The 14644-nt window shown below is 41.1% G+C and overlaps 1 protein-coding gene across 1 annotated transcript in view; it reads right to left on the bottom strand.

Annotated features, from left to right (window-relative positions):
• LOC128442895 (plexin-A1) overlaps positions 1-14644 on the bottom strand; it is a 253205-nt gene that overhangs the window by 43925 nt on the left and 194636 nt on the right. The window contains exons 16-18 of the mRNA XM_053425513.1: positions 12172-12339; positions 5038-5131; positions 2715-2951 (exon numbers count right to left, since the gene is read on the bottom strand). Coding sequence (XP_053281488.1) covers positions 2715-2951; positions 5038-5131; positions 12172-12339 — 499 coding nt within the window. The remainder of the gene's footprint in view (positions 1-2714; positions 2952-5037; positions 5132-12171; positions 12340-14644) is intronic.

The following is a 14644-nucleotide window of genomic DNA, read 5'->3' as shown; positions in this document are numbered from 1 at the left end:
TCTCCTTTTTAGCAATGTTAGCAAACAAACGTTGTATTCTTTGACAAGTAGCAGCTGATAGCAGTGTATAGTGCAAAATCCTTAGCTTTGGCTTCACACGGGACATTTACTTGTGTGAGGTGGAAATTAAAAACAACATCTCTAAAGTCGTGGAGTAGCCCAGCTTTATTTACTGATTCCAGTCTCATTGCTACGTTTTCCACCTCCCTCTCTCTGCAGTCGCTCTGACTCAACATTTCGGCTGAGCACGGTGTGATCACATAATGACATACACACTCACAAACTCAAAAAATTGCCAATTAATTTCCTTTTACTTGAGTCCAATCACTGTCGATGAAAATGAAAACCAACGGAATCCAAATCTCCTGGACTCCGGGACTGTGTGCTTCCACGCTGCCCTCGCGGCACCAGAAATGAATTACACAAATTGTTATTTAAGACGGCTCAGGGCCGCAGAGGAGGACGGCAGTCAAAGAAGCTGCTGTTAGTTACTGAAGGACGGGAATAGGCCTTGGAAGGTGTGGACGTTTGCTTTCAGCTTTCAATTATGAATCTGTGAGACTTTTTCCTCCCCGTCTCACAAACCATGTAAACACATTTGAGTGCTTTTTTTTTCTAATAAGAGAAAAAAAAACTGCAGCTGAGTGTGTGTGTGTGTTTGTGTGAGTGAGTGTGTGTGTACTTGTCATTATTAATACAAGATGGGCTCAATATGTTTGAGACTCTTGTAGACATCTGAAAAGCTATCTATCTACCACTAGCTGAGACTTTTTGTACGTGTGCTCCACATCGATACTCTGTTAAAAATCAATGACGGTTATAAAAGACAATATAAAACAAGGTTGGATAACTTCACATGTCGAGGTGGTGTGCAAGAGCGATAGTGGTCGGGTGAATAAGGAGTTTGGAGAGTGGTCTTTTCTTAGTTGTTAAAAAAAAACATAAGTGTAAGGAATGGATTAAACTGTGCTTTCAAGTGTGTTAATAAAATATGCAATTACCTCACTACCTACACAATTAAATCAACATGTATTTTTTAGAGCTGTGAAAAATAACGCGTTAACGCGTTATGATTAAATTACAGGATTAATTTTTTTTTTTTTTTTTAACGCATTTAACGCATGCGCAGAAGGACCTTCCAATTCCGCCGCCTCTGCACTAGTCGCCGCTCTAATGCAGTCAGACGGCAGCTGCCATTCAAACAAACAAACAACATGGATAATTCTGATGAACCTGAGGACCTTCTGGACGGGAAGATCGTGTTCCAAAAAAACAAAGATCGAACATTCAGTAAAACCAAGGTGATATGCACACTCTGCGAGAAGTTATCGTTTCACCGTAGCAATACCCGCCTAACCACCGCAACGCGAAGCATGTGTTGGTTGGCGAGGGGCGTTCAAGTGGAATGCGACAAACCAGACTCACTCGCCGGACACATTGTGCAAAAGAAGCGGTCAGCTTTACTGTCAGAGAATTTGAACAAGTTAGTTTGCCTCACCAACTGGCTAAAGACCGAGTAGCTAAGAGGGCCTTTAGAGGCATTAGATTGTATCATGGTGTGGTTAATGGTTGTGTGACAAAAAATATAAAAAATGTCAACCATCCTATGGCTAAGAAGCTCAAATAATTTTTGTTTAATTTAAAAAAAAAAGTTTTATTCAACCACACAATGGCTAAGGAGCCCGAATTCTGTTTAGGATGAAGATTATATTAATGTTCCATATGGAAAAGCAATGATAACTGCTGAAGAACTGCTGAGTTGCAGCACAAAAGAAAAGTTAAATGTCATAAATCTTGTTTTCACAAAAATATTCCGAAAAAATCGGTAATGTGATTAATCATGATTAATCCATAGAAACCTGTGATTAATTTGATTAAACATTTTAATCATTTCACAGCCCTAGTATTTTTCTTACAGATGCACATCATCAAAAACCTGCATTGGTTTTAGGGTTAGAGGAAATATTAGAGGTGCGATGAGTAGGTTTTCTCTGCTGCTAAATATGAAGACATGAGGTTATGTGTTTTGAAAAGCAGTGTTTCCTGTTTTATTTTGACATTCTAGTAAAATTTCCTGTTCTTATTTGTTCCTATCTCATTATTACCTCACGTATTTATATTCTTGTGCAATGATCATATGCCACTGCACTTTACTGAAATACTTCTTTCTACACAAACAATATATTTTCTGTAGTCGAAGGTGTGACTTATTTTATATTGTTAATGTCTTCAATGAGTCTACCTCATTCTGACTGTCTGCTGCCCTAATGTGTTTTCCTCAGTTTAGTCTTTAGTCTGTCTGATCTGGGGGGGGGGGGGGGGGGGTTCTCTTGCAAAGACCAACAGCGGATCCCACCATAGCTTAAAATCAGGGATAACCTTATGTTTCAATTTGCAAGAGGTTCATTTATCGTCCCCGGAATATGGTGTGAGAAATTAATTAGCTTGAAATCCAGACGATTTAACACCAAGCAAATGTGACACATTCTGTGTAAATGTCAATAGCCTCATTCCCACTGCAAACGCTGTCTGAGAGCAGAAGATATGAGTCTCTGCTGCATCACAGCTTCACAGCATCGCAGAACAAGCCCCATGTCAAGTTTAGAAGTGTTCACAAAGGCAACATTGTATCCATGGTAAAAACAACTGATCAGAGGAATAATAAAAAACAACCAGATAGTACGGGGAAGTACAAAGCAAATAACACCTCTGACCTTGAGAATGAGTGGTGATGTGGGTTTGAGCTCCAGTATTCCGGAGGGACTCAGCGGCTCAAACACGGGGTCAGGGTAGTAGCTGAATGTCTCGTTCACCACCACCAGAGCATTCACATTGTCCATGTAGAAGCCGATCTCGTCCGGGCCTGTGCCGGCCTCTGAAAATCCCAGCTCTGAATCGGCCACCGACGGGGCGAGGCACACCATGACTGAGTTGTTATACACCGTACAGTTCTGAAAAGGGAAGACACAAGCACATATTGAGGCTTATGTTTGCAGTCACCAGGAAGATCTCCATTTTCTTTTATATTTGAGGTAATGCCGTGAAGAAGGGTAGAATAAAACTATATACTAGATAATGAGTGACAACACAAATCTAAATGCTTTTAATCATAATATATTTATAGTTCCATTAAGAAATAATATCATGGATAAGCATTCAACAGACTCTTTGTTTAAAATACTGAGAATAACCCTCAGGTTATATTTTTCTCTCTAAAATGGATCTGTTAGGTACAATAATTCATCCGTTTTGTGCGTCAATGCCCTGTGAAACTGCGATGCTATTATCCTTATTGGATATGTAAATTGGTTGCAAATTTATGATCAACTGTTAATAATCAGTTATGTGCTGTGTGCATTTGTTGGTGCATTTATTACATCATTGCTTTGGAGAATATGTGAAAAGACAATAATGTTTGCATTAATTTATAGGGCTGTTTGGAGGACAGCACTTTTGTCTTGTTTTAGACCGTTTATCACGGATGTGTTACCACAATACTTTGAAAGGGAGGAAGGCAATTATGAATAACTGCTTGATTGATTTGGATTACAACACATATACATGCACAATGTATATAAATAAGCATAGTTACTGATATAACACAGCCTATTTTGTCGACCTCAACAGTGATAAAAATAAAGAAACGTAAATATCCAATGAAAAAACATGAAGTGTATTATTTGGCTGGTGAATGCAGAGCTATTAAGCTGTCAGATCTGGGAAAGGCTGCTAAATGAATCTACAGATTCTGTTTAGTTTTTGCTGCAATGCAACCGTAATGCCACTCTGGCAAAGCTAAAAGTAATCATGGTGTTTGTTGGGACCTATCTCAAACAAATCTCTGTGAGCTGACTGTTTTATTGTACCACATCGCACAGAAAGCAACAGAAACCAGGTGAGAAAAATGCATTGACAAATATGTGAGACACGATAGAATGTTTTGGAAAATGGCTGGTATTTGTGTCGTGACTTGTCGTGAATGGGGAACAACTTTCGAAAACATCATCCTGGTGCTTAAGTGCAGAGTTGTTTAATAGAGGACTGTGTGGGATACAGCGATGGCTGTTGCCTCAACGAAGGGCAGCTTCATCTGCAGGCTGAAGAGCCTGAGTATTGTGTCAAGTCTAGTTCCCTAACACTAACAACTAAAAAGCCTCAACTCACTCCGACAATCATCAAAGTGCTTTGAGAACAGCATCTATAGAACCCAAGACACTTTTCAACTCCTTAAAGCGGTTCTGTGTGGATATGTTTTCCTTTCTTCTTTATTCCCCGGATCGTCCTCTGCCTCTGTCTCTCACTCACACATGCACACACAGCCTCGCGATTTGTGTCAAAGACACTCATGTGGTGCGCTGACATTTGAAAAGCTATGTGGCCTGAGGTGACGTTAGATGTCTGAAGGAGATGTGAGCAAAACACAGAGGCAGCCCATCCGCCACCTTCAGCAGTACTTTAAAAGAACTTGTCTGCAGATGTGCTTGTGTGCTCGGGCGGGTATGCCTCACTATATATGTCAGTTCTTGTATGTATGATACTGGCCATCTAATAATTCCAGATATTTTTGTCTGGCTCAAATATCAAGTACACACTTGACATTGTTAAGGGCCCCAGAAAGTGCAGTGTCGCATTTAGTGAGAAAGAGCAGCTCTTTGTGTAGCAGCAGTGTCACAAAGCTTCATTGCTCTGTGGACTGGACTGGTCGTTTCTTGCCGCGGCTCAATTACTGCAGTTCACTTTTACAGTTTTAGATAGAAAGCTTCAACCAGCATTACCACAGGGCAAGAAAACAGTCCATTCAAAACAGGCAGGTTTGGAACAGCACTGCATGAGAAAGTCTACATCTAAAGTGGGTATACTGTGACTATACTAGGAGCCTGGGTATGTTGCTGAATGTCAATTTGTGCATATGAGTGGTGTGTGTTTCTGCACAGCCTGCTTGTCAACATGGACCTGTCTGTAAGTGTGTGTGTGTGTGTGTGTGTGTGTGTGTGTGTGCGTGTGCTTTTAATATGTGTCAGTCACATCAATACTCACATGAAACGATTCCGCCTGCCCATACTTGGCCCTTATCTTTGGTTCTCGGATGGTTGCGAGGTTGGTACCGCTCACTGTCAGCAGAGTCCCACCACTGAAGAGATACAAAGGAAAGAGATTGGGTGATGAGTAAAAAGAAAGGCCCAGTTGGTGGGTATCTCAGGGTATCTCGGATTGGTAGAGGCCGAACTGCTATAATGTAAACGTTAAATGGATATTACTGCAGTGTGCATGGAGCAGTTTGACAAGTGTTCCCAAAGAGAAGAGGGTAGTGCTGATGGATTCAAAGTGCAGGATTTCTCTTTATTTCCTTAACCTTCCTGTCCAGTAAATACAAATGCCAAAACTTGGCTGATGTCCCAAGAGTAATTTTGTTTGCGAGTGGGGAGTGAAGGGAGACTCACGTGGCTGGATCAATTCCTAAACAGACTTAATTATTTTGTCCATGGATGCTTGTGCGTCAGAAACAACAGCCGATCACAAGTTCAATCAAATTGGCAAGTGTTGATGATGCAATTCTGTGGGAAAGTTGAAGTATCCTTCAATGGTGTCCTACGTTGGTCTGACCTAAAATGATATGTGGATTTGTTTCCTTTGAACCCGAAGTGGAGAAGGATCATAAAGTGAACTATAAAACAAAATCTATAGCGTGGAGGAACCTGGCCACTTTTAGAGGCAATGGTGTTAGTTCGTCCTTTTTCACTGCTACACTTAAACCGGATTTATAAGGTTTTTATGAAAGATGTCTTCCTGTCCCAATGCATGCCTTGTTTTAACAATGGCAGTTCCAACTTCTGAGTACCCTGCTCGGTTTCCTGCAAAGGAGATCACTGCCTTTCACTGCAGTACCTCTGAGAAATATACTGTCTAATATTCCCTATTGTGTGTCTTTCTGCAGGTTCCCCACTGCCTAGAGGAGGATGTACTGTCGTCTCTTTCACATTTGTCTGAAATGAAAGGCTGAGATAATAATGTATCTTGAGAATGTCATAAACAATGTGCAGCAGTAAAGCATATTTTTAAAACCTGGAGTAAATATCCAAAGGGTCGTTTAGGCCTCGTGAAGTTTGTAGTTCAATCCATGGGTTAGGGTTAGGGTTAGGGTTTTAATATCTCATTAAAAAAGAGGGATCTAATTTCTCGTGCTGGCTGGAATGTAAGACGCCCGCGTCTCTACTCAGAAGTACCTGTGTCTGACAGCTGAATCCACTTTCTACACTTCAAAGATGAGTGTTTTGAAGATTCACTCCCTCTGTTGCTGTTACGATATGGGCTCTTCGCAGGGGAATACTGCTTTAGCTTGTCACTGCCCAGACTTAAACCAAACCAGAGAAGCCTCTTTTCTTTAGACAGATTTGCCACATGTCTCCTGGTGTATTGTTCTTTTAGCTCTGCTTGAACATGGAAGAGATTTATGACAAAGTATGATATAAAACTTTTTTAAAACAGCCATCTTGGTATACAGTTTCTGGAACAGTAATCCTTGCAGACTGTACACTTTTGTGTCTTGTGGGAACTGACCCAGTAAATTATCTCCTGTTCCTGTCGCCTATATCCCTTATACCTATCTTCATAATAAAGGATTAGGCTTTTAGTAACCTTACAAGTTTTGCTTTAACTACAAGTGTGCTCAAAGAATGCAAACCTCCACCAAAGCTAACATCCTGTCCCGCAATGTTTTAGAAAGCGGAGAAAAAAAATCTGCCCCCTTAATCAATGAAAAAAAATGGAAATGATAACCCTTTTGGGAGAGGTAATGATGCAGAATGTCCATAGACCAATATAAAAGTCATATGAGCAGACCAAAGGAGTATCACATTATGATTTGGTTGTGTTGTGGCAATATGTCACTTTCTGAGACAGAAACAAGCCTTTATCACTGGCCCTTGTTTCAGCTTTCTTCTAACTCTACTCAGCACGACAATAAAGCTCAATCCTTCCGGTGAGCTACCACATATAGCAATTGATTTCTGAAATATGCAGGTGTCTTCTTTGTAGAAGTTAATCTGACCCATACGACTTAGGTAATAAGAGCGAACAGCAGAGTAAGTGATACGGTGATTCGGAGCATGAGCCACTTCACATCTTTGATAGAGTTGTATAGAGTCTAATGTGAGACATTCTCCCCCTCCATAATCAAGGAAGACTTACAATACCAGCAGATGGTAATGATAGGGAAGGACAGGTGTAAATGATAAAAGGTAAACTTAGCATCTGCTCCATCACTGATAACTCTGCCTATTGTTCTCAGCTAAGTGATTTTTTTTCTTCTGTAGTTTGGCAGCCAGCCCATTCCTGGCTACGGAGCACAAGTCTGACTCATTCAGTCTCAGTGGAGTCTTTGTGATTGTAGACGTGATGGGGTCATCAAGTGTTTGGTATATTGACAGCTGACGTACCGCATATGATTAGCTTCTACTTTCACATACTTGTATTCACTACTTGTAATACTGTATTCAAACAAGACCACTGAAACCCTCAAGAGCTAAATTAAGCCAATGTGTGTGCATGCTCGTTATCTAACTGTTCCAAATTTTTAGCTGCCGTCTTTTGTAAAATGTTTTTGTTCATCAAAAAGTTATCAATGCTATGCTTTTTCTGTGAGGAATGACTTTGTAGAAAGTGTACTGTTGTGTTTGCATTTCGGCTACGCTTCCATTCCAAAGCCACTGTCTCCAGGCACTAGCTGATTGTGTTCAAACTTGCCGGTGTAGTGATCAGAACAACGGACAACCCCGCAGCATCTGTGTCAAGTGGACGATCCACAGAGGATGCAGTGAAAGAATGAAGAGACAAGGGAGGAGAGATCGGTCAAAACAAAAGAGACTGATGGAAGAGAATGTATCCTTCATCTATCAGTTGAAATCGGAGCTCACCAGACAGTAAGATGGATGAGCTAGCAGCCCTTTTAAGGAATCAGAGTACCTCAAAGAGGCATGACCACAGGAGGATACTCCAAATCCCAACACTGCCATCGACAGCTTTCAGATGGTTCAGTTTGGACAGAAATAAATGAGAGTGTAGAGATAGGAGGAGATGGGTTTGCCACTTTTATTAAAAACAGATGGTGACTATACCATAAAGAAGTGTTTCTACAACATTGAAGTGACATCTATAAGAGTTACCTAGAGAGTTCTCATACACCGTCTTGGATGTTGTTTACATCCCACTCTCTACTAACCAACAACCCCCTGTGATGTCACCTACTCTGTTAACAAAGTAGCCTATGTACCCCAGCATCCCAGCGCCTCCTGGTGATTTTAAGGTGTCTGCCTTAAAATGCACTGAACTCCGGAAAAGGTGCATGTGTGAACGAAAATGTCAGAGTGAGACACTCTGCAGTCTCTGTGGACTTTCTCCGCCTGGCCTCCTAATATAATTACCATAGGAATCCAGGAGAATTCAATGTGAGGACACAGCAGTGTGAATTCCCTGCTGGATGCTTCTAACTCACGACAGACACAAAAATACAAAATAAACTGCCACTGTCTGCTGCACATTGCTGCTTCACCTCTCACATGACAAATGTGGTAATCGTTGCTGTCGTGAACACGTCTGTGCAGAAAACCTCCTGCTGTGTGAGAGGCAGACTGCAGGTGAACTCTGTAGCCTATTCTCCGGATTTACCCGCAGGTCATGTCTGAAAAAGGCAGAAGTGAGACACTTCAGTTTAGGCTGAGCTCTTTTAAAGTCCACAATGATGTGGTACAGTTTATTGTGAACAAATCCAGTCTGTTCTGTTCGAGCAAAGTCTAAATAAGGTCAAACGTTATGTCTAAAATATATAAATGATTTTAAATTCCCCCTTGTGTCACAGCGAAGGATGGTCCTCCTTGAGTTGTCCTTTCTTAAGTTCGGACTTTTATTATACAGCAATGTAATCTGTTCAGCTGAATTATATATAATAAATAATATTTAATCCTTAGTTAATCCATAATCCTTTATGAATGCAATAAAGCCATTTTAATGTGATACTTTTTAGTTGCAAGAGTAATGCTTTAATACCCGTTTTTTTTTTTACATAGAATAAACTGTATTTGCTCATAAAATATTTTGGATGTTAAAAGAAAGAAAAAAGCAAAAGTAAGTTTTATGGCATAATAGCACTAGGCTCTATATAACAGAGATGAAGGTAGCTGATTAACAAGGGAGCAGAGGAGCTGAGGCCACATTCAAATGAACTGATTTCTAATGAAACATTTATGTCATTGCCACAAACACACCATGGGACACTATGAGCCTGCACTTATATAACGCTGTCTGTCCTGTGTCTCCTTCCTCCTCAGCTTGATGAATATTTGTGCTGAGTCCCTCTCTCCCTGTTGCTCCTCTCTTTGTCTAACGGAGTCTCTTTAGCTCAGGTAGACGCTTCAGGGAAGAGACAACAAGACAATCAGGATAAACTCCCAGGGATAGCTGGGGAAATCCAACCACTGTTGTTAGTGTCCCTCTCTATATGCCCTCCCTCCCACTCTTGCCATCTGTCACTTCTGTCTTGGTTTTCCTTGTCTGCTTGTTGGTCTAATCTTCCTCTTACTGTGACATATATGTTCTTTCCCACTATAAGCAAGGGATCCTTCAAAACATCATTTCTAAGTTTACTGTCTCAACACAGTTACCTCACAGGAAAACCTGACTCATCAAATAGTGGCTGAATAAAAGGAAAAACACAGTGAAGACAGAGACACGCTTAAAAGTGTTTGTTGGCTTGTGGAGGAAAAACGAGGCTGCATCAATACTTCAGGTTTAACTTTTGTTAACTTTGACACTTGAAATTAGTCGGTGCCAATAGTCAGCCTTATCGACACGGCTCATGGAGATCCAAGGAGCCTATAGCAGCTCATTAGCTTTGTAGCTCCATCCTCTTTTTTAACACTATGGATCGCTTCCAGAAAAAAGTCATCATTTGCAGATAGCTAGGTACAAAAAGTATTAGGGCCCTGTTGAGGAAAAAGTCACAATATTATGAGAATATAATTTTGCTTTACTTTACAAAAGTAAAGTCTTAATATGATGAGAAAAGTAAAAAAGTAATAGGCTTTTAGGTTTATGTGTCAGGGGAATATCAGAAGATCAGCCTTTTGCCTGTGTTAAAATGAGGAATATGGAGCATCTTGTTAAGTTATAATATAGGTTTGCAATAACCTTTAGGCTCTTTAGCCCCATATTAGTATCAGTTCTTTGAAAAGATTGCTCAAGGAACTGTTTCTATTCTGAATAAAGAACACACACTGTATGTATGGTAGTGCTTTAGTAACTAACTATAGTGACGACTGCTAGCATGTCCGTTGTTCAGTCAGCTCTCTAATTACCTGAGTTTATTAAATATTCCTGCCATGTCCCGACCAATCCTTTACCTTTTCTGTGGGAGTGTGTGAAATAACTTTATTATTTCACTTCTTGGTGTGACCTTTTTTGCCTGTAATAAAGTGAATACTGTGGTTAATTAATTTGCACTTTCAGGATACTGAGGAAACTGACGGCTTCCTGTCTTCGCGGCTGGATTTAGCTCAACTACTTTACCAATGGTTATGCAGATCAAGCAGCACTGAAGCAGTAAGAAGATTTAGTACCTTGCCTAAGGGCACCTTGGCAGTCCTTGCTGTAGAAGTGGCAATCCTCGTTCGCATCTGCAGTTGGTTTGGGAGAATATTTAAATATTTTGGACCAAAATTGCTCATCTAACCTCTAATGCAACCCAAATAGCTTCCCTCGCTGTCCCTGATGAGCCCTCATTGATTTATTTTTGAAGTCCTCTGTCTTCTTACTAAATGGAAAATCATCATTCCATCCCCCACATGCACACTTCTCGTTCTCTTTTTTGTCCTCACCGTCTTTCATCCACTCTATCTATCATCACCCATGCACAATGATGATGCTCCGGAGGCGTGCATGTATTTGTACAAAAGCAGACAATGAAGCAGATATCCGCCAATATGATATCACATCTCACTGGTTGGTTATACTTCACACCTGAGCCAACGTGAGGGCACTGGCTAAAACACATCAGCCAAATAAAAGCTTTTTCTATAGCTGTAACAAACACAGTCTTTGTGTTGCCATTTGTGAGGTGCAGGTGCAAGGTTTTGTGGTTTTCTTGGCCTCAGGGAATCAGTGGTGTGTATGTGTGTGTGTGTGTGTGTGTGTGTGTGTGTGTGTGTGTGTGTATGCTATCTTCTTTATGTGGGTCCATCACCCCTGAGTTAGCTTCCAGAAGTAGAAGCCTAGTTTTTAGCCTTCAGACACACACACGCACGCTAGCACACACACACACACACACACACACACACACACACACACACACACACACACACACACAGTGGGTGTGCAGGGGCAGTGATTGGGCCTCAGCTGTTTCTCGGGCCAGTCCCACTGAGCAACGGGGAACGGGCAGAATCCATCAACACTCTTCTTTAACAAACTCTGCATCTATCTGCTACCCTCTACTGATGAGTCACCAGCGGGAAGGAAGCAACAGGGAGAAGAAAAGAAGGAGAGGGAAGGAGGGAGGTGAAATAAAATGAAACAGGGCAACGTTTTGTCCTGTTTCAACATTTTATATAAATGAACGAAAAAAGTTGAATAACAGAGGGGATACCGAAAAGAAAATGCAGGCTCCAGTAATTGATCTGACATAACGTGTTAGATGGAATTGGCTTAGTCAGATGGTGGATAACATAAAAATACTTTAAGTCACTGCATGTTCACAGAAGATTGTAATTGACAAAACGGTACTGTAGATACATTCTAAACTCCATATTGCAAGCTAGTATCCAGCTTTGACATTTCCTGACAGGACTTAAATCATATAAGGAACATCAGGGGCCAGCATCTGTGAATATTGGAGGTTGCAGTAAATACTGCAGCAGCGGGTGAAAAGTCAACCACATTCCGTATGTGCCCTAGAAAGGATAGAATCAATAAATCTAGCAAAATGAGAAACCTTTGCTAGAGCGTGTCCTCCATAGTGATGTTGCTCTCATGCTCAATGCTTAGTTGTGCAAGGTCTTAATTTATTTAAGTGGAGATATACAGTGTAGTGCTGCATGACTGAAGGCCGAGAATCATCATGGACCTAATTGGACGAAATACAATAAATAGTCCAGCTTAGTAAATCGCACCACACTGGTTTACCTGGCAATGCTCCAGTCAGGTTCAATCCTCAGGACAGTGGGGTCGTCAGTGTAGTTAAACTTGACTTCAGGGTTTCTCAGCTCAGCGTCGTCGATGTCCACCAAGACCGATGAAGTGCCAGCTGCCAGTCCAGCTGGGGTCACACACACTATCTCCCGGGCATTCCTCCTGGATGGACACAGGACAACAAGGAAACATTGGTGGAAAGCGATCACTTAAGCATTTTATAAATTAAAGAACAATATTGATAAGAACGTTTATTTAACTGAGGATTGAAATCTGTAAAGCTTCTGCTTTTTCACAGGAATGTCTAATAAAGAGAAATCCACCCAAAAAATACAGGAACTTAAAGAAGAAAGCAACAATTCACATGAGAACAAAGAGTCTGCCCACTCTAAAGGAATTATGATACTATTAAAGAGTAAATGGTTTCCTCCTTGTGCCAGGGCACACCTTAAATACTGAGGTCAAAGCTTTGACATGTTTAATGACTTCCTCATTATTCTGGTAATTACCAGTGTCTGGCCTGAGTCCATTAATCTAATTCTGTTAAAATCATATGCTGCTAATTTGATTGAATAATTCCACTTGTGGCCATCGCACTTCAGGCCCGAAAGCCTGTCAGGTCCTGTGAAATGACCAATTTCCTGGTCTGCGGGAATCAGACTTTGTATCTTAGCTTCAGCTTTTGATCACAGCAGTGAGTCCAGATTTAGTGCCACAGCTTGGGGTTTATTTTTATTTTTAATTCACATTTATCGAAGCACAGACATATGATTTTTAAAAGCTCAAATTTTGATTACACATTTCATACCGTAGCAGGTACTTAAGTTTGTATTTTTATCTCTGTCAAGGAGCTTATGTTTTTCTTTTGGTTTCTGTTGTCTGCTAGTCGGCGGAAGTGCACAGAAACTGCTGACTGTGAAACTTGGAAGAAGGACGCAGTATGGGTCGGGACAAAACACTTTAAACGTTGGCAGGGATCTAAACAAATTTGATGTTCCAGGAATTTTGTTTAAGGGTGCTATTAGCATTTCCCACATAATTCCCCCAAAACACCAATATTTTGCTGTCACACGCAACAGATTCAGTTGACCGTGGGAGAGAAAGAACTGCATCGCATACCAACATGCAGGTGAGACTAAAAGGTTTGACAGTGCATAAATGGTAAAGACTTTGTGGATGATAGCACAAGTGAGCATGTGTCAAACAGCATTGCCAATAGTGCTGCACACAGCGATTCAAGAAAGCAATGGAGCAAAATAACTTAGAGATTTCCTATGTTCTTATGAGGAGTGTAAAAAAAATTGAAAAGTAGAAAATGGCTGGGAACCACAGTGTTAAAAATGAATGGGAAACAATTTGTTGACATGGTGAGATAGGGCATTAGCCTTGGAAGAGGTATGAGCTCTCACAAAGCCCTTCTAGTTTATTATCAGTGTGGGTGAGCTCGACAAGACCAATTCAACTTTGTGTCAATGGCATTTAAGTATTGAATATTGAATCTTGTGATAGTGTGTTACTCTTTAATAGCTTGTACTTCTTATACATCAAAAGAAGTGAGACAGCTGTGGTGTAGGGTTAAATGTTTCTAGATCACTTTTAATCTTTATACTTAGCCTACTATGATTGGTGCTTTGAAAAGCATCAGTTGCCCCAGTCCCAAACACTAGGATGGAGGTTGTGTGTCTTCATATGTGTGTGTATGTGTATGTGTGTGTGTGTGTGTGTGTGTGTGTGTGTGCGTGTCCCAAAGGCAAAATAACATCTTCAATTGATGTCTTGTGCGCAGTGCCCAGTAGCTACATTATCTAATATGTATTTAGCACAGTTGAGTGGTGGCTGCTTTTCTGGGCCATGACTTCACAGGAGTGACACATGTGTGCGTGTGCCTGTGTGTGTGTGTATTTGAATGTAGTATTGCACATTATTTTGTGTGTCTGTACACCATGGCACTCATACATAGGGAGGGGAGTTTGTATGTGATGGAGAGACAAAGGGAGAGAGAGAATCCACAGTCTCCCTGCCCTGTAACCATTGCAACCCCATTCGTCAAGAACACATGCCCCTGCAACCTTCACAAGACGCCACAAACACATGGGCACAGTTAGGGTGCGACAGATAAAGGCGGCGTTGAGGTGAGTGAGGGGTTGTGGTGATGTGCAAGCTGTTGGATTACTGTGAGGAAGCTGCGGCACAGATATGACTGCTGTGCCATCAAAGCTACTGTACAGTTGCTTCAATGGAGATTAGCCGCGAGAAGCTAATCCATGCATGTGACATGCAAGCAACTGTGGTGATGGTTTGGATTTTTTTTTTTCATGCACCAGATTAAAGAGAGCAGTGCAGACAAATAAAAACGGGGTCTTTGCAACAGCAAGTGTGCCCACACTCGTAAATGCAAACATTAACACCCCCCCCCCCCACTCACACACACAAAAACCTCGTAACCTGACACACTGATTACATGCTA

The sequence above is a fragment of the Pleuronectes platessa genome, chromosome 6 (genome assembly GCF_947347685.1).
Source record: "Pleuronectes platessa chromosome 6, fPlePla1.1, whole genome shotgun sequence".
Lineage (NCBI taxonomy): Eukaryota > Metazoa > Chordata > Actinopteri > Pleuronectiformes > Pleuronectidae > Pleuronectes > Pleuronectes platessa.
The sequence above is the reverse complement of the archived record's forward strand: the minus strand, read 5'-3'. Positions and strand labels throughout refer to the sequence as shown.